At 42.5% G+C, this 27,158-nt stretch overlaps 1 protein-coding gene across 2 annotated transcripts in view; it reads left to right on the top strand.

The window, feature by feature from the left end:
* The window catches only part of DCUN1D2 (defective in cullin neddylation 1 domain containing 2), a 61,430-nt gene extending 34,680 nt beyond the window's left edge, over positions 1–26,750 (top strand). Inside the window, exons 1-4 of one of the 2 annotated variants that reach the window (XM_074964115.1) lie at positions 352–1,021; positions 7,851–7,933; positions 16,253–16,349; positions 17,473–26,750. In XM_074964115.1, coding sequence (XP_074820216.1) covers positions 592–1,021; positions 7,851–7,933; positions 16,253–16,349; positions 17,473–17,552 — 690 coding nt within the window. In that variant the 5' untranslated portion in view covers positions 352–591 and the 3' untranslated portion in view covers positions 17,553–26,750. Of the gene's footprint in view, positions 1–351; positions 1,022–7,850; positions 7,934–16,252; positions 16,350–17,472 lie in introns of those variants that run through there. The other variant, XM_074964104.1, reaches the window with a different exon arrangement.
* Positions 26,751–27,158: the final 408 nt, after the last annotated feature.

Below are 27,158 nucleotides of genomic sequence, written 5' to 3'. Positions count from 1 at the left end.
CAGAGCTAGGCCGAAATATCATTTACGGGCGACTTTTGACATTGTTCGCCCGCCATCTATCAACACAGCCAGATTCTACTACCTGGCAAGGGGGGGAAAGGAGGGCAGTGAATCATACCCCTCCCCGCCAGCATTTCGAACATGGAACGTTGATCACGTCGGGACCCACACATCTCCATTTTCCCTCGTTTTTTGCCGCAGATGCATGGACGAGATTGGAGCTATGCATAAACTTCTGGTATCCTGATATGAATGATCTCCTGTTTGCCCTTTTGTCGAGTCACGCTGTTAAGCGTATTGAAATAGTAGCCATATAATAAGAATATTTATTTTATATGAACCAATCTGGTAAAAAATCAATCCCAAAATGTCACAGTTGAGAGGTCTAAAGCGTAAAAGAACAGCGACTTCATTTAAATCTGGATGGCTGGATGAGACTATAGAGACAGTTACACCGAAGTCACATAGTGTAATGCCTGTTAAACTTCGTAAAATATTCTCATATGATGAGGACAACAGAATGGTTTGTGTATATTGTTGAGATGCCAGAGCTTCGGGAGAATTTTCAACAGGAAGAATGTGGAACGATATATGGAAGTTGGATTTCTTAAAGCATCATCTGTCAAATCCCTATGTTCAGAATACAAAGACTTTCTTGCTGAACAGATTGTTATAGTCAGTCAGTACAATGACTTCAAGTTTGCAGTAGCTGAAAGAATCAAAAGCCAATTGGTTTTAAGTTTCCTGGATATGGTGACATTTACTCACCAGAACGAACAGTTTCAGGATCTTGCAAAGTTGATGGATATTGGAGGAACATTCCTAGCATCGGGTGCAGACTATGAGCATGGCTTTAGCTTAATGAACACTCTGAAAAACAAACTACGGAATCGTTTAAAAGTAGATCATTTGGACATGCTGATGTGTATTAAGAGTTACCAGCTGGATGGAGGACTGATAGATCTGGACAGAGTTTATATTGAATGGGCAAATGAAAAAGATCTCAGGGAAAAACAGAAAGGTTAGTTTAGCAGTCTTTGACATTTTGACCAATAAGGAAATTAAAATGCATTTGTAATTACATATCTTATTCTTGGCTGATGATCATTTATTGATATTTTTTAGGAAAATTTTAATTTAAAACACAAACTCTTGTTTTTCTTTTTTTACTTATGATGTCTCTATCTGAAAACCCATATAAATTGACATAATGGCATATTTATTAAATTGTCTTTATTATATGTTTATCAAAATCTTTTTGGACATGTGTATAGAATGAAAGGTGAAAGTGGACACCAACGGGCAGAAGTCTATGGACTGTTAATGATCATGATTAATATGTGCTTGATATATGCTCATAATTGTCTATAAAAAAGATCATAAAGTTTAATGCTTAAAACTAACTTCTGCTTCATGAAGAATGGTTAAATTTCCTTTTTCTAAGTATTTTAAAATGACATTTATAAAATAACATGGTGTAAAACAGGGGTCTCAAACACGCGGCCCGCATGTGGTTCGCATGCGGCCCTCAGGGCTATTGCCTGCGGCCTGCCAAGCAGCCTGCCCACAGCCTACCTCCAGGCCAGGGGTGGGCAAACTACAGCCCGTGGGCTGGATCCAGCCTGCAGGATTTCCCCCCGTGGACCCGTGAGCCCCATGCTGCTCCCTGAAGCGGCCGGCACAATGTCCCTGCAGCCAGGGGGGGCTCCGTGCATTGCCATGGCTTCCAGGCACCGCCCCCCGCTTCTCCCATTGGCCGGGAATAGGGAACCGCGGCCAAAGGGAGCTTCAGGGGAGGTACCTGGACGAGCAGCAAGGCAGCGCCACCCCAGAGCCCACACCCCGAACCCCTCCTGCACCCTGCACCCCAACCCCCTGCCCTGAGCCCCCACCGCACCCCTCCTGCACCCCCTGGGGGCAGGGAGGAGGCAGAGTTGGGGTGGGGACTTCGGGGAAGGGGTTGGAGTGGGGGCGGGGAAGGGGTGGGTGTACCATGGATTTGTATAGTGGCATTAGGATATTTTCTGTGTTTTTATCTATCCTTTTCCTAAAGTGGTTCCTAAAGTGATTTCATCTTATTTATGAAGATGCTTTTATGTCTGTACAATGTTAAAGTAAATAGTCCCAAGACCTACACACTGAATCTAAGCCCACACAGGGAATGCTCTTGCAGGACACAAAACACCCATGGCCTAAGGAGTCTCATAACTTCTAAGTACTCCAAATTCATTGTAGTGGTTGTATGACCTCCCCCTGCAGCTTTTGGCAACTTTGTATTCCATTAGGAGGTATGGATTTTTTAAGTAGCCAAACATGTTTGAGGAAATAGGGAGATATTGAGTTAGGCCTAACTTCATAAGCAGGTAGTGTATGCATGGTATGTGTATTATTGAAGGTATGGGTAGCAGGTGTTATCACTGAAGTTGAGCTCCAAATTCCATTCCTATCCCCATGTTTCAGTTGCTCATAACTTTATCCAATAAATTCCTTTTTGATGTGAAGTTTTTTCCATGCTTCGATTCTCAGCCCAAAGGAGAAAAATCAGGTCAGCCAATTTTGAGTTATTCAAGTACGAAAAGACTTTTTTCCAAATTTTCTAATGAAAAATTTTTGCATACTAAAAACTTTTTTAAATATCTGAAACTACAAAATGCAAAGTTCTTTTGTCTTGTAGGTTTCACTGAGACTTCAAAAAAGCTGTTATTTCAGTGGTTTTAAAATTATGAGCATGTAAATGACCAATTTTGCTTATTTGCTGTGGAGTTTTTCTTTAAGGAGTTTTGCAGTGCATTAAAGAAAAATGCTGATGATGCCTAGTAGTCCTTTAGTTTACTGGCACGGTTAAACTGAAAGCTAGGTCCATCAAGTTTAGAAGCTCTGATAAGGCTGGAAGAATGTAAAATTCCCAAATAACTTCATATCTCACTTCTACCCTTTTTTTTTTTAGGTGTGGGGGGGAAAGAGTAGATTAAATGCCAAAAAAAAAAAAAAGCATTAATGCAACATTAAGTTTGAAAAATCGGACACTTAAGTGAGGAAAGTCCTAAGATTTACGTTTCTCCCCCATGAATTTGATTTTTTAGATCTCTCCATGCATAGTATATTTTCTAGTCCTATGTTCTCTCTTAATGTAATTTTAATGTAATTATTACTATATAGCATAAAATGTATAGGATATGCAATGTGGCCAGTTAACACTGCAGGAACAAAGTTAACTTTTGGAATGTTATGACTTTTGGAGAGCTTGATTTTTGCAGTGTTAGGGCTGAGGAATCTTAGAAATGTAGGTCTGGAAGGGACCTTGAGAAGTCATCAAGTCCAGCCCCCTGCGCTGTGGCAGGGCCAAGTAAACCTAGATCATCCTTGACAGTTGCTTATCCTTACTGTTGTTAAAAACTTCCAATGATGAGGATTATACAACCTCACCTGGAAGTCTATTCCAGAGTTTAACTACCCCTTTTTTATATTTTCCTAATATCTAACCTAAAACTCCCTTGCTGGAGATTAAGCCAGCTACTTCTTGTCCTATCTTCAGTGAACATGGAGAACAATTAATCACCATTCTCTTTATAACAACCCTTAGCATATTTGAAGACTGTGATGAGTTCTCAGTCGTCTTTTCTCAAGACTAAATATGCCCAGTTTTTTTAACCTTTCCTGATTGGTCAGGGTTTCTAAATCTTTTATCATTTTTGTTGTTCTCCTCTGGACTCTTTCTAATCTGTCCACATCTTTCCTAATGGGTGGTGCCCAGAACTGGATACAGTACACCAGTGCCTAGTGGAGTGGGACAACTGCCTCCTGTGTCTTACATACAACACCCCTGATAATCATTAATGCTAACTTTACTACCCATTATGAATTTTTCTGTTTGCTATCTGTTTCAGAAATCACTACATAAAAGAGAATTTAGAAATATGAATGTGTAGTTCCACCTCCTGCATGAGAAGTATGCTTATTGTACATTGTTATATCAAGCCTGTCCTATATTTTTGTTGCCTACTTTGCAAGAGATTGCTTGCCACATACACACAGAGAATTCCCCTCGAAGTATAGTATTAATGTTAGAATAACATTTAACATTCCCCAAAGCTTTATTTTCACCATATTAAACTAAATACAATCTTGAAATAATCAGGTTCACTTTAATTAACAATAAACATATTCATAAATGAGACATTCTATTTAAATATAGATGCTATAATAAATAAAATCACAGAGAACTTCTACCCCGCGTCCTTTTAACTTCCTTTGCACCCCTTCCTTCATAACAGGTGTATTTAATCTAATATTTTAAAACTTTTGTCTCATAAAAGTAGTGCTTTCCTACAATGTGCATTTCAATGTAAAATGTCATATGGTGGTGTTGGAAGGTTGATTTCTCTATGTTGGATGGGATAACATTTCATAATTATGAGCTGAGTGACCATTGCCAAAACCAGTCAACTCATAATGAATCACTGAAACTATAATGTTGTTCACATTAGTTCCTTCCTGTTTCCATGTCTATTCATTCAACATTAAGTATACATGAGTAGTGGAATAAAATAGTTGTGTATAATATCCCCTTGCATGTACTAATGTCATTTTTGTTCTGACTGTATTATATGTTAACTCTTTCCAAATAAATGTCTGTCTTGGTGCATTTCAAACACATTCATAATTTTTCTTACAATAAGTTCATGTATTGCATGATTGTGGACCATCATGTCCATAAAATGAGGAGATGAGTGCCAGATCATCACACGGCGAAGGTTGGAAATGCTCTATCAGAGTTTATGCTTTTTCTTTAAAACTTTTGTTGTATTAAATGTTACCTTAATCTCTAAAGAACATAAGATATTCAATACGTTATGTTGCAAACAAAATGCCTTGGGAAAAGAAGGCACCTTACCTAGCAAGACTTTTTTTTTTTTCTTCTCTAAAGCCAGTCAGAGTTATAGGCTGAACCAGCTCAGTCTTAACTTAGTCCCCTCTTATGAATGTATGACAATAGTTTTTTATGACAAACTTTCTCCCCTGCCACCTCCTCGCACAGGTCCCTGTACTCATTCATTGTGTATGTCAGATAACTAAGCAGGATTCTTTGGGCCTTGGGTCTATAGCACCTCAGCCTTAGTGATTGTCATAGCATGATGTGTAGCAAATGAGAGGAGTCTGCTGGAAGAGGAAGAATAGCTTTGTGATCAGAGCACTGGACTGAGATGTAGGAAATACGGGCTCTGCCACAGATTTTTCTATCTGGAAATATAGTAGTTCCAGGTTTGAAAATGGGGGATAATAACAGTAAGGATGGCAAAAAATACTGAACCAGCTGTTTCATTCACTGAGCACTAGTCTTCTACTGCACTGAACAAGGCAGGAATTTTGCAGAAAACAGTGTATGATGATATAATCTGACTGTTATGCATACAGTCAAGAGGACAGAGATGAAGGTGGTCGGGCACCTTTATCTCTGTCAATTTCTGACCTTTTAGTGCTTCTGTCATAAACATACAGCTAACGGTAGTATAAAATCCCTCCTTTACCTGTAAAGGGTTAAGAAGCTCAGATAACTTGGTTGGCACCTGACCAAAAGGACCAATAAGAGGAGAAGATACTTTCAGATTTGTGGGGGAAGGTTTTTCTTTTGTGTTTCTTTGTGTTCTCTCTGGGACAGCAAGGAACCAGGGCAGGGAAAATACATCTCTTAAAGCCATACCTGAACTAAGCATCTAAGATTACAAATTTTAAGTAATAGGAAGGAAATGCTTTAGATTATCTTTTATTTTAGCTTGTGAATTTTCCCGCGGCTAAGAGGGAGGTTTATTCCTGGTGGGGGTTTTTTTGTAACTTTAAAGTTTTGCCTAGAGGGGAATCCTCTGTGTTTTGAATCTGATTACCCTGTAAAATTACCTTCCATCCTGATTTCACAGAGGTGCTTCTTTTACTTTTTCTTTATAATAAAGTTCTGTTTTTAAGAACTTGATGGGTTTTTAGTGTCCTAAAAACCCACGGGCCTGGTCTGTGCTCACCTTGTTTACTCTCAAGTCTCCCCAGGAAAGGGGGTGAAGGGGCTTGGGGGGATATTTTGGGGAAACAGGAACTCCAAGTGGTCCTTTTCCTAAATCTTTGTCTAATTCACTTGGTGGTGGCAGCGATACTGTTCCAAGGACAAGGGAGAATTTGTGCCTTGGGGAAGTTTTTAACCTAAGCTGGTAGAGATAAGCTTAGGTGGTCTTTCATGAGGGTCCTCACATCTGTACCCTAGAGTTCAGAGTGGGGAGGGAACCCTGACAGCTTCACTTCACAACTTTAATGCAGTTGTTTGTCTATTAATATACACACAGATGCATATTTCAGAGTAGCAGCTGTGTTAGTCTGTATCCGCAAAAAGAAAAGGATTAAGTATACTGTAGAATAGAGGGGTGTGGGCAAGGTGACATGTCTATCATAAACCTATGTTTTCAGCCAGAACTTCTGGATAATTCCTTATGGACTAGGACTCCTGGACAAGTACGCTGTAATTCATGATTAAAACTAATCTCTCTCACAGTAGATATTTGAAAAGAGGGCACTACTACTAATAAAAGTTAGTGAAATGTCACTTCACTTAACAAGCAGAACTACTTTGGGATCCAAAAATCCCCTGTTCAGGTTCCATCTGAATGTGTCATTCCCCCCACCCCCAGTGAACTAAGCAAAGGACTATCACTCATTTAACACTTTGGTTACTTTGCTAAATTCTGAACTCTAGTTTCCATGATATTAAAATTTGTTTTATTCTTGCCATGATTCACTTAAGCAACTAACTACTGTAGTCCACAGCCCAGATTTTCAAAAGCGTTCTTTTATTTTAGATACCTCATCTTTTTTGGGTACCCAAATACCTTAAAACATTTACACCCAACTTTGAAGGTATCTCAAGTTGAGTACTCCAAAAGTGAGGCACCCAAAATCATTAGTTGCTTTTGATAAATTGTGGCATAGGTCTTTAATATTGGGTATAGGCCTTCTTGTTATAAGTGACTTGTAGAAAAGCTATACTGTCATGAGGGTTGCTGCGGAAATATTGTGCTCCAGATGACTGAAAGCTTTTTTTTTTTTTTTTTCCTTAAAAGCCCTAAGAAATGCCAGTCTAACACACAAAATGGGCAAGGAGACAAGGCATCCAGCATCTTTCAAGCTGAATATCTTGATTTTTGTGGATTTAAATCCAAACATTAATGTTAAGTCGAAACCATTTTCTTCATGTGAATTGCTTTATGCATGTCTAGATGGATACTATATCAATACTTTTTATAAACTGGGGTTTAGCCAGGATTACTGATAATCACTGAGTGCTAGCTATATAGGTAAAAGATACATTAACGTGCTCAATGATAGCTTCAATGTTTTGTTCCGTCTTTTATCCTTCTCTGTATGTAATTGTGATTCCTTTTATGCCTACATTGTTCCATATGCCATTATTACTATTGAATTGCTATCTTCAGTGGTAATCAAACCAGGCTGCTTTGATTATATATAACTTCACAGTGAACCAGTACTTCAAAATGTGAGTTTTTGAAAAGGCTTTCGTTACAAGTTAAAGGAAACTGAGCAAAGTCGCACGCAGTAGTATGACCTGTTTAACAGTTGAGCACTCCAGATCTACACTTAACAAATACATCTTTGTCACTGTGTACCATGGAGACATATCCTAGGCTTCTACATCTCAACATGCAGGCAGCTTTTTAACTGGGTCTTAAGACCATTCATCATAAAAAGAGGTTTAAAAACTGGCCAATAAATTTGTATAGTGAGATGTATGGGTAAAATCAAAACTGTATATAAAGCACTGTAATATGTGATTTTTGTCTTGTTTTTTGCAGATTTAGAAATGGCAATTGCATATTGGAATTTAGTCTTATCGGGAAGGTTTAAATTTTTAGATCTTTGGAATAAATTTTTGTTGGTAAGTATATTTTTCTGTTCCTGTATGTGTTAATGCACAATAGTAAGGTGAACCCCACAGCTTGTAAGATTGTGTTCCCACTGCACGCGCACACCAAAAAAAAAAAGATGAGAGTACAGTGAATGACAGCAGTTTCCTTTTCAGCATCTTTGCTTTATGAGAACTGATCCGGAACATTGTTAATGGACCCTAAATGAATCCTCTCTATAATTTCTCTCACTGGGGAAAGTGAAATGATACCTAGAGGCAGTCCCATGAGGTATGCCTGCCTCGCAGCACCCCCCCTGCTAGCTGAGCATGATGGCTCTGTTTTCCCTTACTAAGGAAACTCTGGCTCAGTTTTCCCTTACTAAGGTTTTCTGTCTCCCAGGAATTCATGTGGCTCAGAGCTCCTCTTCATAACAACTTCTGGGCTCCCTTTACATCTCTTTGCTCTGGGATAGAGTGTTGACTCCCAAGGTGTTTCTTATGACTCTCAGTCTCAGCTCCTTTGGGCCACCTTTCCCTCTTCTATGCTCTGGGATATAGATCTGACCCTTCTTCCCTGGAGTCCTATCAGAATCTACTTCAGGGTCTTACACAGGAGACCAACTTGCTTCTTGTAGTTCTTCCTTCAAACTGAGTTCTCTCTGCCCTTTTATGAGATCCTGATATTTATCGGTCTGTCAAATGACTCCAATTAGTTCAGCCGCCTTACTCTGGGAGGTAGCTAATTATGGCAAAGGGATGGGGGGAGCTGATTGAACAGGCCTCCTGGCCCTTAAGGAGCAGGCCTCCCTAGTCTGGGAACCACTTGACCTTGTGCCCTCTACTTGTAAAGGCTGAAGATACAATCTGACACCCTAAATTGTAGATTGAGCCCTCATCCTGTCTATCCTCAGGCACATATGATTCTTCTTCGAGTATTGTCCGTATGGGTGCTCCACTATACATGTATCTGCATCTCTGCGCTGTTGATCGGAGAACTTTGGTGGTAGTCCTGCCCATGCATGCATACTGGCTGGTGGGGAACAAGGCTAGCCATGGGCAGGCAATCCATCCTCAGTTCCTTCTCAGCTGCCCCTGGCTAGAGACTGAGCTAGAGCTGTCCATTTGCAGATCGTTAGTTCTCTTAGAATTGTTAATTTTAGCTTCTTTTGAAGCCCATTTTATCTTTCTTTGCTTTGTTTACATTTTATTTTGGCTGTTGCCTTTAAAAAAAGAAAGAAGAAAAGAAAGGGACTTCATCAACTCCCTGTGGTGGGATCCCCCTTACCCCATAGGGATATGCCTGGCTCTCCGGGCTTCAAAAAGGAAGCCTTTGCAAGGAATCTATCCCAGTGACTGACAGACACTCGCAGTGCATCCGCTACCTGGGAGAGAAATAGAAGTGTGGCCTGTGTAAGCAACTGAAGCCCAGACCCAGGAAGGAGAGAAAACTGAGGCTCAGACTCCTACTCGTGGAGTCAGCCCTTCAACCTCCGGAGTCCTGGTGGGAGCCCTTGCCACAGCCCTTCACTCTGAAAGGAGGTAAACTCAGAGAGACACCTGTGAGCCACTCACATAAGGCATCTAAGAAAAGGTCCGAATCATAGCAAGCCCCAATGAAGCGAAAAACAATCCTCAGCCCAATCAGTATAATCAGTACTAACAGCACCGAAGCCATTGAAATCTGGTATCCAGGGCATGTGCTTTACCGAACCGACAGGGCAAGTTGGAATGCCTGAAGACTCGATGGGCACAGGGAAAGAAGCATCAATACCGGGGGTACATGAGAAATGTAGAATATCTGCCCCGGGGAAGGCTCCATCTGTACGGTCATCAACATCAGTACCGCCGGCGATACACCAGGCACTGACGGACCCTGCTGTCAGATCTGCATCTCCGACACTGTAGGTGCAAGCGTCTTTGGCACCAACAGCCTCTGCCAGTACCAATGCCCTCCACACTGACAGATTTCCGGTGCATGACAGATTTTTTAGTGTCCAACACACTGGACTCTCCTCTGCTCAGTAATGGGGGCCCGGTACCAAATTCACACAGAGCCCTTGACTCACTGATGACCTCCTGCCACACACTGCTCTTTTGGTTGTCAGAATCAGAATGTGAGCCAGCTTCCTTCACTCTTCTCACCCGCCATATGGAGCCCAGTTTCATTATGGACACTGGGCATATCACCCCTCTGACCTGCAGCCTCCCTGGTTTGGGCAACTGTGGTACCAATCACCGAGCCCCTTCCCATCTCAATGGCCGTACTGGGACCCCTGGCAGGCCCAAAGGCAACAGGCCTCCATCACTGCTAGTGTGGCCTACCCACAGCCAAGGAAGTACCCTCCTTCAGCCATTGCCTCGAGGACCTCTGAACTCCCTGAACAGGCAAGAGAGGAACCGGAGGCCAAAGTTGAGGAGGAAGTCATTTCTTCAGCCCACTTCTTGTCGTCATCATCAGATGAGATGGTGATGCCTCCTCCGCCATGTATAGAGGATGACTTTAAACTGTTCTTGGGCTTGGCACAGAGGATGGTCCAAATGTTTTTACAAGAGGTGTCTGAGTCAAATTACAAACTGGTGGACATTCTGCATTTCTCCACCTCCTCCAGAGTGGCCCTCCCTATTAATAAGGCTCTACTGGATCCCGTCAGGGTGATGTGGCAGACCCCCACATCCATCCCACCAACTTATAAGAGGGAGGAGAAGACATGTGCCAGCAAAGGACATGGAGTTCCTGTTCTCACACCTGCCTCCCAATTCAATCATTGTGGATGAGGTTTACTCTTGAAGCCACCAACACCACTTTAAGTCCGCCACTTATGACTGGGATTGGAAGCACCTGGACCTACTCCTCGGCCACCCTCCAATTCATAGTGGCGAACTATCAAGCCTTGTGGGCTAAACACAACTATCAGAAGTATGTCAAGCTTAGTTCTCTTATTGAACAACTCCCCGATTCTCACAAGGACCAATTTAAAGCCTGGATTAATGAAGGCCAGCTGGTGGCAAAAAGGTCTCTCCAGTCTGCACTTGATGCAGCTGACACGGCAGCATGTTCTATTTCAAATGCCATTGTGATGTGGTGGGCCTCCTGGCTTCATTGTTTGGCTTCCCCAAGGAGGTCCAAATGATGGTGAAGGACCTCCCCTTTGAGGGGGTGAAATTATTTGCTGAAAAGACTGTTTCCTCCCTCTACACACTAAAAGATTCGAGGGCCCCTCTTCGATCCCCGGTATCTATACACCTGGGTACAAAAGAAGGCACAGCACTCAGTGACCATTCAAGCGTTGCTCACAATACTCCTCTCAATACTCATCCTAGTTTCCATCTCAATATACACAGAGATTGTATGAACCTCAGAGGAACAAGCCCAGGTTCTCCAGATGAAAGACATCGGGATCTCAGCAAACTTCCTCTTAGCCCTCCACCTCAAAGAGATAGCTTTGACGGGATGGTCAAGGTACCTATAGAACACTCTTCTCATTTCACACTGGGAAACCCCACCCATCCGTTCGGAGATAGTCTCGCCCCGTTCCACAGCACTGGGAATGGATAACCTTTGACAAATGCGTGTTGGAGATCATCCGAGATGGATACTCCGTCCATTTCTCCCCCATCCCAAATACCTTTCCCAGTCCCTCTTCAAGGACCCCTATCACAAGAGCCTGCTGCCTAGGAGATAAACCACCTTCTCAGCATATGAGCCATAGAGCCAGTGCCCGCACATCTAAGGGACAGAGGCTTCTATTCTCATTACTCCCTGATACTGGAGGAAAAAAGGGGGTTGAAGACCTATATTGGACCTGAGAGTGCTCAACAAGTTGATCAGGGCTCAGAAGTTCAAGATGGTCATATTATCTACAATCATTCCAGCGTTAGAAAAAGAAGACTAGTTCTCAGCCCTCAACCTCCAAGATGCTTATTTTCACATCTCAGTTACACCGAGCCACAGACATTACCTCAGGTTCGCGCTGGACCAAGACCACTACCAATACAGAGAGCTCCCCTTTGGCCTCTCCTTGACCCCCAGAGTATTCTCCCAAAGTCCTCTCGGTGGTGGCGGCCCACTTATGCTCTCGACTTCATGATTTATCCTGACATGGACGATTGCCTTTTAAGGGCATGGTCCTTCGCAAAGGCCCAGCAAGTCACTCAGACCACACTGGATCTGTTTCAGAATCTGGGCCTACAGATCAATGAACAAAAATTGATATTAACACCAGAACAGAGGCTAGAATTCATAGGAGCCGACCTCAGCTCCATTCAGGCGAAGGCACTCATCCCACATTTCAGATTTCTTAGTCTCTCCTCATTGATGGAGACAGTACAGTCCAGTCCCCATATTTCAGCCAGACAGTGCCTCCAACTCTTGGGACACATGGCTGTGGGCACATCGGTTATCGCTCGTGCCAGACTACGCATGAAATGCCTCCAAGAATGGTTTGGTTTGGTTTGGTTTACAGGCTGAACAGACAACATAAGGAAACTGCTACTGATGCCCACCAGGGGCAAGCAATCCCTGGAGTGGTGGAAGGACCCAGTGAATGTCTATACAGGAATCCCATTTGTTCGGTCTTCCCCATCTCTGCTTCTGACCACCGATGCATCCCTCAGAGGATGGGGTGCACATCTCAGTGGTCGCACAATACAGGACAAATAGTTTCCAGCCGAGAGATGTCTTCACCTCAACCTACTAGAACTCAGAGAGGTCAGAAATTTGTGCACTCACTTCCTCCCACGGTCAAAGATACGCACACAAGAGTCATGACGGACAATATGGCCTGTATGTATTACATAAACGATCAGGGAAGTACCAGGTCTCATTCCCTGTGTGTAGAAGCACTAAAAGTATGGAACTGGTGCATCTCCCACAATATCTTAATATCAGCGGCCTACTTACTGGCAATTCACAACACAATGGGGGACAGTCTCAGCCACCAATTCCCACATGACCACAAAGGGGAGATAGATTTGGTGGTACTCCATAACATATTTCAACAATGGGGGACACTGATGTTAGAGCTGTTCACTACTTACCAGAACAAGAAATGACCACAGTACTGCTCCAGACCGGAGATCGGACAACACTCCATGGGAGACGCCCTCCTCCCTCCATTGGACAAGGGCCTTCTTTACACCTTTCCCCCATTCCCTCTAATACTGAAAGTCCTGTTGACAGTGAAAAGAGAGAGAGTGAACATCATACTGATTGCTCCCACCTGGCCCAGACAGATGTGGTACCCTTACCTGTCACAGCTGACACTAAGTCCACCGATGATTCTTCCAATCACTCCTTACTGTCTGTCGCAGAATGAGAGGTGCATTTTCCATCCTGACCTGCAGATTTTACATCTCAAAGCCTGGGTCTTTCACATAGAGACATCTTGCTCTGAGGAGGTACAGGAGGTGTTATTCCATAGTAGGAAAGGAGCTACTCGCTGTACCTATCTACAAAAATGGAAGAGATTCCAAATCTGATTCCAGCCCAAAGGTATCATCCCTAATACATCCACCCTTCCGGTGATCCTAGACTACCTGTTGACTCTCAAGACGTCAGGACTCTATCAGTTCACTAAAGGCTCATCTAGCATTGCAAATAGGTCAAAAGGTACAGTGATTTCAGCTCTCAGACTCTCCAAGTGTGTCTCAGATTGTATTAGACTCTGTTACCAATTGTGTAATGTAATACCCCTGTCTTTAATACAGACGCATCCTAGAAGGTTGGTCTCCTCCATCGCGTTCTCCAAGGGTATCCCTATATCAGAAATCTGCAGAGCAGCTACCTGGGCATCTGCACATACCTTTGCAGAATACTGTGCCATCCTGGGGGATTTGGCTGCAGATGACAAATTCAGTGCCACAGTACTATCATCCATATCAGACTCAACTCCAAAGTCCCAGCCTCCAGTGGTGGGCACTGTTCGGGAGTCACTTACAGTGGAGCACACATAGGGACATTACTTGAAGAAGAGAAGGTTACTCACCTTGTGCAATAATGTGTCTCTCTGTGGGTGCTCCACGACCCACTCTCCTCCCCTCTACTTCAGAGTTCTAGTTGTTGACTGTGCAGTAGAGAAGGAACTGAGGAAGGATTGCCCGTGCACACTGGCTAGCCTTGTGGCAGGCAGGGAGCAGCGCATGCGTGGCTGGGACGACTGCTACCAAAGTTCTCTGATCAACAGCGCAGGAAAGCTGCTGTTATTTTATTAATAAAACTTTAAAACTTAGTCACTTGGTGTGCTCCTTCATCTCCTCCCCTAATGATCCTGCGGCCTCAGCCTGATCACCTGATGCCTCAGGCATATTGGTAACATAAATCTGTCACATTATTAATAAAATAACAGCAGTGAGCGCGGGGGCTCCCCCCGTCACTCAAAGGAAGGAAGAAAGTGTTAGTGCCCATGCCCTAACCCACTTTCATATTCACACACGCTCAACCCAAGGCTGGCCACGCCTGGGTGTAACATAAGAAGAAGAGGGGGAAGGGTGGACGAGAATTCTGTCCTGTGCACAGGCCGTCCAGGATCCACTGTTGATCTGACTTGCTTTGGCTCTTGAGAGGATTTTTAAGTCCTGGGCTCTTCCAGGGGCATTTCGTTAAGGGACCTCTGTGCCCCGTGCTCTTTGTACCAGTCCAAACTGGCTTTCTGTGGCTTCCTCAGCCTTCCTCGGCTTCAGGGACGCAAAACCGTTGTTTTTCCCCCTCGCTGGCCTTCACGGTCTCATTAGTTTTTTGCAATCCCCTGCAGTCTTGTTCAGCTTACTTATCTTTTCTCACAGCTGGTCGGGGTTGGAATCCCGTCTTTCTTGGCATTAGAGAGTCTGCTTGTGTGCATTGGCCTTGGGTAGCTGGAGTCAGCTTCTTATTTTCAGACCTAGCTGGATCGTCGAGTTAACCCGTTCCTTTCTCCCTTCCTCCCCCTTTGGCCTCTCGCAACCTGCAAAGGAATCTTTCGCTCCACACTCACACCTTCAACCCCTCCCAAAATCCTTTCCCGTGCATATGTGTATATAGGCGCTAGCAACATACAATGCTGGTGCTTACCCGGGGGAGCAATTTTACTGTGCCTGGGACAGGGCCTGCTCCCCTAGGGGGGCACGGCGGGTCTTTTGGGGGTGGGGGGCACGCGGCGGATCCAGGCCAGCCCCCGAAGGGGCAGGGAGGGAGCGCCACCAAGTCCCTCCCTGCCCCCAGCTCTGTTCCAGTCCTGCCCCCAACCGTGGCCCCATCTCCAGCCTCGGTGCAGCTTTGCGCCTGGCTGTGGGCCTGGCGGCGGCTCTGCTCCCACCCCAGCCTTAGCCCCTGGCCACGGCTCCATTCCCGTCTGGGGCCGAGGCTGGGGCCAGAAGCGGGGCCAGGAGCTGAGCGGCAGTTCGGTCCTTGGTCCCGCTCTTGGCCCCCTTACCCATGTCTGCTTCGTCTCTCCCCCCGCTCCCCCAGCCATGCCCGGCTCCGGGGGCGGAGGCAGCATGGCCCTCAAAAATTTGGGGACTGCTGGCTTAAATCTTGAGGTGCTCTGACCTGTGAGTCCCAGTGCAAAACCTGAAGAATACTCTTGTTTTTAAAACATATTTGTTATAGATATTTCTCTGCTGCTGCTGCTGCTCCACTAAAATCTGTGTGAGGCAGTAGAAAGGGGTAGTATTTTTTGAAATGCTTATGATCTAATAGGAACTCACATACATATGGAAGCACCAGAGGTTTGTTTTGGTTCCATTATAGCACCTCCCTAGTTTTTTTTTTTTTTTTGGTGGTATATCTAGCCTGCTGCCCACCGGTGACTGGGTTTCTCCCCTTTGCCATTGACTGTTTTCATCCATAATCTCCTGGCCTCTCTCCAGCAACCTTATGCCTGTCTCAGCCTGTATCCTCTGTACCCACCCACCCACACACCAGTTTTTTGATTCCTCATGCCATCTGGTGACACTATTTTTCCCCTGCTGGGCAGAAGTGGAGCTGATCTTGCAGCTTTCCAAATTGGGGAGGAAGTTAGGAAATACAGTCTGATCCCCTGCTGAAGCAACCAGAATTGCAAATGGGGAGTAGGGATCTGGACTTTGGCTGGTTGCTTGTCTGAGTGCTTGATCCTAACAGTCACTGTTCTTAAAATAATAATAATAATTAATTGATGTGAGTGGATCAGGAGAAATAAATCAGTACTATTAAATGTGCTCTATACAGTTACCTTTTTTAGAAATATTTTATTTAGTAGTTTTCTTAGAAAGCTTTCAGTGTTAGTATATAACAATGTAAGTTTTTTTTTTTAGTGAAATCTGAATTTAAAGTAACTGCAGAATTTGAAAATAACTTGTATCTTAAACAATATAATTTGTTTCCATATTACATAGGAACACCATAAAAGATCAATCCCAAAAGATACTTGGAATCTTCTGTTAGACTTTGGAAATATGATTGCAGATGATATGTCAAACTATGATGAAGAAGGTAATTAATATGAATTTTAATATTTTTAAAAATTGGATTTAGCAAAATTGAAATAATGCTGTGAATAAACGCCAAAACACAATTTATACCCAATGTTTAAAATGTCTACTATCGGGAGCAGAGCTACAAATATACTAGATCATATTTGCTGCCGAGAATGTTGCCTGTAAGTAGGCTGAACAGGATCTTGCTTTAATATGCAGATGCAGGTAAGCAGTCCTGGACTGCATTGGTACAGTACGTGCTATCTAACATGTTATGTTACAGGAGCCAAAATAATACTGTGTATTTTCATACAAAAATGTTTATTAGCTTTAAATTAAGCTAATTTAATTAAGCCTAAGCTGGGGGGGAGGGATAGCTCAGTGGTTTGAGCATTGGCCTGCTAAACCCAGGGTTGTGAGTTCAATCCTTGAGGGGGCTGTTTAGGGATCTGGGGCAAAAATTGGGGATTAGTCCTGCTTTGAGCAGGGGGTTGGACTAGATGACCTCCTGAGGTCCCTTCCAACCCTGATATTCTATGATTCTAAGGCTACTAAACTTAGAAAAATATCTACACAAAAATAGCTTTTTAATAGCATATAGAAGTCTGGAAGTGAAAATTAAGTTTATGAAAATATTCATTAGTTCATCATCGATGTAAATGTCTAATAATAAAAACTAAACATTATCTCCTCTAGTAAAAAAATATTAAGGACAAATATCTTTCTGCATTTTGATATTCTCACGAACATACGTTATGCTGTGGTCCCAAATCTACAAACACGTACACATGTTGAGTATCTTTATGCATGTGAATAGTTCCCATTATATGAATGTCTCTAATAGGAGTACCATAATCTTGCTTTCAACTAAAGTTTATTATAAACATCTCATAATATGAATTATGATACAACTTGCAAGTAGTTTTCGCTATGAAGTATAGCTCAGAGAGAACATGCTTTAATGTTTTCTTTTATTAGTTAGGCACGTTTTCTTTGTGAGAGATTGCCCATGCCACACCTTGTTATGTCCAATGACTAAGATATAGGTCATGCTGCGAAGTTGATATCCCTTGTGTTTAAAAACTAAATAGATTTATTTTAAGTTTTATGACTTTTTACATTGTTTGACTTCTCTTTAGGAGCATGGCCTGTTCTCATAGATGATTTTGTGGAATATGCACGACCAGTAGTCACAGGAGTAAAGCGTAAAACCTCCTAACCACAGACACTTCCAAATGGACTAAGTTTGCAGTCTGAACTCTATCAGGTAATGAAGACCTTTTCTCCAATAACTGCACACCGTCACTGGTTTTAATAGTCGTGGCAAGATTCCACTGACAAAACTTGAAATTGCGCCTTTCTGCCTAAAGAAAATGATGGCTGACTCATGGACACAGCAAGAAGAAACTCAAGATAGCCCAGGCTGTTCATAGGATATTGGCTTCAATTATTGTGCTGGTTGTATCATATAGGATGTAGATTTTGCATGATTTTATACTTTGGAGAAGTTTAACTAGAAGCCATTTTAAAGTTTTGACAGCACGGCATGCCATTCAGTTCATGATCCAAGATGAACACCAGCAGTTACATAATTAAAACTGTATTATATTGTACTTATATTAAAAGCAGTATTTGTGGTATATAAATTAAATCCCTAAATAAAACTTATGTAGTATGGTGTATTTTTATACAAGTCAGCTCTGTGTAAGTATCTGCCCTAATATAAACTTGTAACAAAACACTTACTGACACTTTTTTCTTGGTGCCAGGATTCTAGATTTATATTTTTACGCTCTCAAAAATGTACAGACCATGACTGTTTTTTTCCCCTTGTAAGATCAACTTTTCATCACAGTGTTCACCTGATCTGTGTGTGGTTATGTTAGCTATCAATAGCATTGCTGCACAAGGACTGCTCTACATTGTTTTGACTCCAAGAATGGTTTGAATATGATTATTTACACTGTTGATTGATTAGTCTTTTTTAAATAGACCCTAAAACAACCAAAGACACATTTTTATAATTCATAATTGATAGATAAACATAATTCAGTTTTTCTTCATCTTTACATTTTCCATTTACTTTTTTGTAAATAATGAATTGGTGGGATTTGAGGATTTTAGTAGCCTTCAATTTACCGTAAAATAGCTAGGTTCCATTTAAATGCAATATTCTGTGCATGCAGTTCCTGATATCTCAACCCCAAAAAGGAAGGGGGAAAATAAACACACACAACCACACTATGGACAGTATATCTTAACTCCCCTTCTCAAAAACCTTTGGCAGGGGGGTTATTTTTTTTCTCTACATTATGAAGCCTCTTGCTTCTTGTTCTAAATATTCTGTAAAACAAATAATAGTTCTTCTTTGAATAGTGTCCCTGTGGGTGCTCCACTTCAGGTGCGAATGTGCCTTAAACCCTTGATCAGAGATTTTCCATTAGCAGTGTTCATTTGGCCCACACAAGCATCCTAAATATCTTTAAACCTCACACCAAGGCTACATAGGGTTGTGCAGGCAATCCACCCTCAGTTCGTTCTCAGTTCCTCCTTGGCCTGAGCTAGACCCCTAATGCGTCTGCCTGGAGCGTGCCTTGGCTAACTTCTTGTTTATAGTTTAGTGTTAGCATTAAATAGTTGTTAGTAGATAAGTAGCTTGAGGATTAACTTTGTGCCTCTCCCTCCCTCTGGGAAGCCTTTCTCTCCTGGCATGGTGTACTTAGCTCTACAGGATTCAAACATCTCCCAGTCAGCGGCAACCACTCTTAAGTCCACCGTTTGGGAGAGTCGCATGTCTACTAGAAGGAGACTTCTGCCTGGCCCTTAAATCCAGGGCAAGGAAGAACCAGGAGATCAAGTTGAGGCTGCTGCTGATGGAGCACTCCCTTCGACCTGCTTTAGAGAGTCATGTCAGGATATCCCTGCTTTGGACATCTGTCTCCGAACAGATCCAGTGCCCCTTTGACCTCAGCACAGATCTCCTCTAGTAAGGGGAAGACTTGTGAGGCCACAGTGAAGTCTCCCAAGAAGAGGAGCACTGGCTCCCATCATAAGGAGACTGCTCTCAAAAGATCTTGGTCCACCACTAAGTCCATGGTATCAGAAGCCTCAACCTCTCTGCTTCATACCATAGAGGTGAAAGACTCCTCCAATACCAGTGAGTCCAAATAGTCCCAGAGTTCTGACAGAGCCCTGGTACTGACTATAGGGGACAAGGAGGACAAGGATAAGCGCTTCTCCAGCCCATTACCACTGAGCATGGCTTTATCGTTGGCACCTCCCTAGTTGGGACAACCCAATATCACACAACCGAAGTGTGTGACACCACCGGTACCTACTTTGGTATGCTCAAAATCTATAGTACTATCTGCTTCAATTGCCAAGCACACTACCATGGCGGTACCGATCCTTCGCTTGGTACCACAGGAATTCAGATACTCAAATGACTTATCAATGGCTGATGGACCAGAATCTCTACTGCTCATGGGTACTAAATGCTTCTTGGTATCAAGAGCCCAGTCTCTGGACTACCATCGCTCTCTGGTACTGCTGGACTCTCCACCCTTTTCCACTTGTGCTCCCCCATTGGAGGATACCCAAGGAGGAGGAAGACTTCCTTCAGTATCATCCAGGGTTCTCTTGCACATCCACAGAGAAATCTGTTATTTGACTCCCATAGGGAAGATCCTCAGGCTTGACACCAAGGATGGTGGGACCAACCCTGGATGCCACTTTCTCTCCCATTTGGTTCCTCCCAATGGCCATACTGGGATCCCTGGGCTGAGTACTGATAGCAACTTGTCAGATAACCAGTTCTGACACATTGGAAGGTTAGAGATGTTCAGTCCTCTACTCCCCAACCAGATCCCCAATACAAGGAAACGTTTGAAGAACAGAAGTCTAGGGCAGATGAAGAAGCCACCCCTCACTCCTTTCTCTTTATCATCTCCAGATGTGGCAGTTATACCTCCACCATCATTGATGGTTGATGATTTCCTGCAATTTCAGGACCTTATAAAGTGAGTAGCCAGTACTCTTCAAATACCTTGACTTCAAAGAGGTCAAGGATTTGCAACACAAATTGCTTGACCTTTTGCAATCTGCAACACTCACTAGAGTTGCACTACTCATTAATGAGGCGTTCCTGGACCGAGCAAAGACAGTTTGGCAAACATCTTGTAACATTCCACTAACTTGAAAACAGGTGGATAAAAGGATTCTGAATTTTTATTCTCGCATCATTCACCTAATTCTCTGGTGGTGGATGTGGTGAATAAGTTGGGTAAGCAACACTACTCTGTCTACCCCATATGACAAGGGCCAAAAGCATTTAGACCTCTTTGGATGGAAGTCCTATTCTTCCTCAACTCTGCAGTTTCAGATCGCAAACTATCAGGCGGTCATGGCCAAATAATAATTTCACAAACGAATACATCTACAGTCTTTTTATTGATTTTCCACAGGAAAAGAGGAAACAATTTCATGCCATTATTGCCAAGGGTCAGTTATTAGCTAAAACTTCTCAAGCGTTCTTGGATGCCACATACGCCAATGCCAGCTCCATCTGTGTGGTAATAGTTATGCGCAGGGTGCCATGGCTCCAATTCTCAGGGTTTCCGAGAGAGGTTCAGAACACTGTTGAATGCCTCCCCTTTGATGGTTGAAAGCTGTTTGCAGAAACCACAGATGAGTCTCTTCACACATTGACAGACTCCATGGCCGTTTTATGATCTCTGGATGCACCAAACCCCCCATGAAGAGGCATATGTTCCAGAGGAAAAAAGCAGCTCCTCCTTCTTCCAAAAGTTCCAAATCATCATTGAAACAACAATTTTGACCAGTTGGTCAAGGGTTTGAATCCTCCCACACCTCTGATTCAGCAGCTTGTAACCCTTTGCCCATCTCTCCCCTTTTGAAGACTGCTTTTCCCTTTCCAGCATGCTTGGAGGTGGATCACTACAGCCAAGTGGGTCATAAAGGTCATAACATCAGGCTACCCTGTCCATTTTTTACCCATCCCTCCCTCTCTCTCTCAAGCCTTTACTGAAGCAAGAAATAGATTCTCTTTCAATTAAGAGCAATAGAGCCAGTCCCAGCTCCTCACAGGGGTAGGGGATTCTATTTGAGATATTTCCTTGTGCCAAAGAAGGATGGAGGGTGGAGACCAGATTTTGGATCTTAGGATATTAAACAAATTTGTAAAGTCTCATAAATTCAGGATGGAGACTCTGACTCTAATATAATCCGTATATCAGAGGCAGCCGAGAGGTGTCTTGTAGGTCCAGGGCTGAAAACCAACTTCCATATAGTGACACACCCTTTTAACAGAAAATATCTACGTTCTACTATAGCCCAGGAACATTTTCAATACAGAATACTTCCCTCTGGCCTTTCCTTGATCCTACGGGTGTTCTCAAAGGTCCTTGCGGTAGTGGCTGTTTATCTTCGTCAAGAAGCGATTTTAGTTTTCCCATACCTCAACAACTGGCTGCTCAAGGGTCAGTCTTACCAAGTAGTGCTGTCATCTGCTCAGACATCACTCTCTCTTTTCCAGGAATTGGGTCTTCAGCTCAATGTAAGAAAATCCGCACTGATCCCTGTACAGAGAATACAGTTCATACAATGTATTTGAATTCAATGACAGCCATAGCATACCTTCCCATGGAAAGATTCTTAACTTTATTCCATCTAATCAGGACCATTGAAGGGAGACTTTAATCCTCAGAAAGAAACTGTCTACAGCTTCTGGGTCATATGGCAGCGTGCGCCTTCATGACGAATCATGCAAGACTATGACTGTTGCTCCCAGGGCTGGCTCAGAACAATCTGTTCACAAACCAGACACAGTTTGGACAAGCAGGTCACAGTCCCTCTCCATGTAAAGAAGTTCCTAGTCTGGTGAAAAGATCAACTCAACGTTGATGTAGGCACTCCTGTTGTTCACCCAACTCCAACAATAATTGTGACAACAGATACGTCTTTGCTGGAATGGGGAGCTCACCTCACTGCCATCACAGCTCAGGGCAGAGGGAAACCAGTCTCCACATCAACCTGTTGGAACTCAGGGCAATCAGGAATGCTTGTCTTCATTTCCTACCCGTCATCAGGGCAAATGCATTAAGATCATGACAGACAATTTGGCCTGCCTGTTCTATGTCAACAAACAAGGGGGAGAGCAAGATCCCACTCCTTGTGCACTGAAGCAATAAAGCTGTGGAACTGTTGTACAGCCCATCAGATCCAAATTTCAACCGTTTACCTCCCTGGAGTTCAGTACACCACAGCTAATGCCCACAGCAGGTGTTTCTCCAAATGCTCCACCGTATATTCCAGAATTGGGAACTACCAGGTGTGGACCTCTTCGCTGCCATCAGGAACAAGAAGTATTGTCTGTTTTTTCTCAAGAAGGTGTCTAAGCTATCAGTCTCTGGGAGACACCTTTCTCCTATCTTGCACGAAGAGTCTATTCTATGCATTTCCTCCAACACTGAATACGGAGACTAATGAACAGGATCAGACATGATACGGTCAGCGTTATGCTTATAGTACTGACCAGGCCGAGACAAACTTGGTATCCTTACCTGTTTCAGCTGTACATCCACACAGCAACCAAACTTCTTATCATTCCTCATCTCCTCTCCCCAGACAAGGGTCATTTACTTCATCCCAACTTACGGATCCTCCATCTCAGGGCATGGTTCCTTAATGGTTCGTGTGATTAGAATCTACCTGTTCTGTGGAACTACAATAAATGTTACTGAATAGTAGAAAGCAGTCAACCCAAATTATTAACCTGCAGAAGTGGAATAGAGTCAGCCATTGGTGTCGGTGCCACCAACTCGTGTCTGAATCCTTGTTGCTTTCAGCTATTCTGGACTACCTGTTGGACTTAAGTTTGATTTCTTTATCAGTTAGCTTGATTTAAGGTTTATTTGGCTGCAATATCAGCTTTTCATCCTCCAGTAGAAGGATTTTCTGTATTTGCTCACCCTGTGTCTTTAGATTTATTAAGGTTTTGGGAAAACTCTTCCCCAAGTTAGGGACCCCACTCCAACTGGGAACTTCAACTTTGTACTTAGATGTCTCTCAAGACCTCCATTCAAACCAAGGACAATCTGCTCTTTGCTTCACTTATCCAGGGAGGACTGCCTGTTTAATAGCTATTATGTTGGCCCGTATGGTCAGAGAAATTGGGGCCTTGATGGCAGATCCTCCTTCCCACTTTATGGAGTTATTCAAGGACTAGGTCTCTTTACATCCACACCATAAGTTCTTACCTAAGGTACTATCAGAATTTCATCTTAACCGGTCCAGTTATCTTCTGGCTTTTTCCAAAACCACAAAAGTCTCAACCGAAGAGTTCTTTTCATACCTTAGAGATTAGGATGACAATGCCCTTCTATCTAGACAGGACCAATCAATTTCAGAAGTCATCTAGACTGTTTGTTTGTTTCCATTGCGATCCATGACTTCTGCCAAGAGATTGTCGAGGTGGATCTCCATGTGTATTGTCACTTGTTATGGTGCAGCTGGTGCTCAAATCCTCCCTCCCCCCCCCAGGTGACCACACATTCTACCAGATCACAACATCCAGGGCATAACTCAAAAACATTCCAGTATCTTCAGTACATACGTTTAGTACATACAACACGAAGTCTTGTTCCATGCCTCCAGTTCAGGAGCAGCACTTAGTACTGTGGTCCTGTCTTCAGTTCTGGACTCAATTCTGAAGCTCCCTGCTCCAGGTGACTCCCAAGTAGTATCTCCACAAGAAGCGCAGCACCCATAGGGACACTACTCGAAGAAGAAGAGGTTACTCACCCTGTGCAGTAACTGTGGTTCTCTGAAATGTGTGTTGCTCTGTGTGCTCCACTACCTGCCCTCCTTCCCCTCTGCTTCAGACTGTTCTCTGTGCAACATTTGGATGGAGAAGGAACTGAGGGAGGTTCATTCACACAGCCCTACATAGCCTCAGTGCGAGGTGCAAGGATACATAAGACACATTCATAGGCCAAATGGACCCTGATAATGGAAAATGTCGGCTCCAGGGCTCAAGAGGAGCATGAGCACCTGAAATGGAGCACCCGTCGGGATGCAGGTCTCAAAGAAGCATAGTTACTCCACAGGGTGACTAACATCTTCTTATGGTGTAAGTCCATGCAATATCACTGACTTCAGTGGAGTTGCATCTGTTTATACCAAGTCTGAATCTGGTCAATCATGTCTGTTTTCCCATGATCTGTACCTTTCCGCAGGTGACCGCTGTGGTTTAGCACAAGGGATTAATCTTGTCTTTCTCAACAGTGTCTTCCTATCCATAAGCACAAAAAGTGCATATGATAGAGAGGTTTCATTGGAAAGTATTCAACATATTACTTTAACATACAGGGCTCTTGTAAACACTACCTCATCCTGCTGAGTATGTCGTCATCATTGTAAAAGTTTTTGTTAAAGCAAAGAGCTGTTAGTTACTTACAACTGTGATTGATCTTTCCTTTAGCCAGAGCTGAATTGTCACAAGACCCTTAAAGGCATTAGCTAATCTTCTGAGCTATGTAATTTATTGATTGATTGATCTTTAGATCATATTCTATATCAATAATGTAAACATTTCATAACCTGTTGTACCATTTTGCTTCATCAGTCATGAAGATCTGCAGGACTCATCATATTTAAAAAAAAAACTCTTAACATTTTGACTTATTAATAAGTACTTGACTTCTAATATGTCAAGACAACCTCCAATAATAAAGCATCTCTCCATAAATATCATGTTGACAAGGGAAATATTACCGCCATTCTTTCTTCCACTTGTATGAATTTAAATTGTGCATGCTGGTAAAAAGTGGGGATGGGAATCTGTATTTGTCTGAATCCTGAAATGTCCTGTAATAAGTTCCATAGCAGAAGTGTTCTAACTAAACCATTGGCATTTTTTTTTATTGTTCTTAATCTAGTTTTACCCGTCTTGAGCATTTGTAAACACATCTTGCTTGATAGTTTATCCACTAGATGTCAGTATCTCTGTCCTTAGACAACTTTCTCCTATCTGTATGGGCAATTAGTATATAATATTTATAGTAACTAAGAAATAAAACTATTTTACTTTAACTAACCTCTGAAGCCTCTGCTTAGAAATACATTTGTATGCATAATTTAAATTATTCTACAGAAATCAAATGCAGCTAAAGCAAGAAAAGCAAAAAGGATTGCATTGTTTTTACAAAACCAAATAGGTGAATAGTCTGTAGCCATTAGATATGAAATGTTTAACACTTTCCAATATCCTTAACTATATTTATCCAACCAAATGCAATAGCATAGTCCTTTATCAAACAATGTTGACCTGAAATATAGTTATGTACATTACAAACTAAGCATGAATTGCGTTAATCTATAGTTCTATTATAGGCAGCTGGGTAGCTTCCATTACAGCAGAGCTTGTGAAACATTTGGTCATGCTGAACACTTGCTAGAATCAATCTAATTGACACCCCTTCCTCTTTTTTTAAATTCATGTACTATATAAAATTCATTTGTATTAAGGGAAAACATTTTAAAAATATAGAGGTTATCATTCAGCTGAGTCTTGAAACCAGGTTGAGCTTGTCTGCTTTTGCCCTTCTGACTCTGAGAGGAAGGGGGTGCTCAGTGCTCCAGAGGATCTATAGTTTCCCTGGACACATGCACCTTTATCCACCCACTTTTAAGCCTTACTTCTATTAGGGCTCTTTCTGGAAAACAGATTCCATGTAAGGAAGACTGGACAGGAGTTCCACAGTGCAGTTTGTGAAATTAGCTGGCCAGCAGGCACTTCATTATTGCTTAGGTGGAGCACCCCACTTCCTTGTTGCTACTGGTCTTCTGCACCTCTGAGGCTGTGTCTGGAATTTAGCCTAGATCCTCTTACATAATAGCACAGAACAATACCTCTTGGCTGTTAAGCCAGAGACATATTAAATATAAATATCTTGCTTTCACATAATTACTTTACTTTACCGGTTGCTTTTGTCCTTTGTTCAAACTTATTCAAAGGGGACTAGCTATGATTTGGCATTTAGGTAAACCGGTATATTGATAACATCTAAGCTGACCTGTTTATAACAGAAAAATTATACAAAAATCTGTCATCCGGTTGTTCACTGCGTACAATATTAGTGCCTAGACACACTGTGTATTTTTTTTAAAGTTGGTGCCAATTTGTTTGGTTTGACTTGTTAGAATATGTTAAATTAATTATGGAGTTTGTACTTGATAGTTCTAAATCAATGTGATTTATCATGTGTCATGTTAAGGAGAACAAGCCTGCAGGCATTCACTCATGCAATGCACCTCATGAGAGTCTTGCTGCTAAGTAAGCTGTACATCTGTAAATTTTGTGATAATGGAAAAAGAATAAATAGACTTTCAATATAATGCATCAAAAACAATAAATTGTTTGGTGTTTGGTTTTCGTCTCTTTTCTCGTTTGGAAATCTTGTGGTTTTACAGTTCAGCATATTTGTTAGATCCTTGCATTCTTATTCAGTCATTCAGCAGATTACGAAGATCTAACAAAAATGAGGTTTTTAGTATTTAAGCTTAAAAGAAAATTGTCCATTTTGCTTAGCTGGGCAGTCTCATATTTCAAAAAGTTTAGAAATCCTTCTTGCGCTGTTTAACTGCAGTGATGGAATCATTAAGGTACAATGTAGTTGACCAAACATCTGTCTCAGGTCCAGGCTGCAAACTCCAAAATAAACTTCCTAGCATCAACTCCTTCCACCTCAATTCTCTACCCGCTCATAGATCTTGATTTCCAATGGCATTCTTTCCAGCGCACCAC

This window comes from Natator depressus, chromosome 1 (genome assembly GCF_965152275.1).
Source record: "Natator depressus isolate rNatDep1 chromosome 1, rNatDep2.hap1, whole genome shotgun sequence".
NCBI classification, from domain to species: domain Eukaryota; kingdom Metazoa; phylum Chordata; order Testudines; family Cheloniidae; genus Natator; species Natator depressus.
Note: the sequence above shows the minus strand (reverse complement) of the source record. Positions and strands in the feature narration are given on the sequence as shown.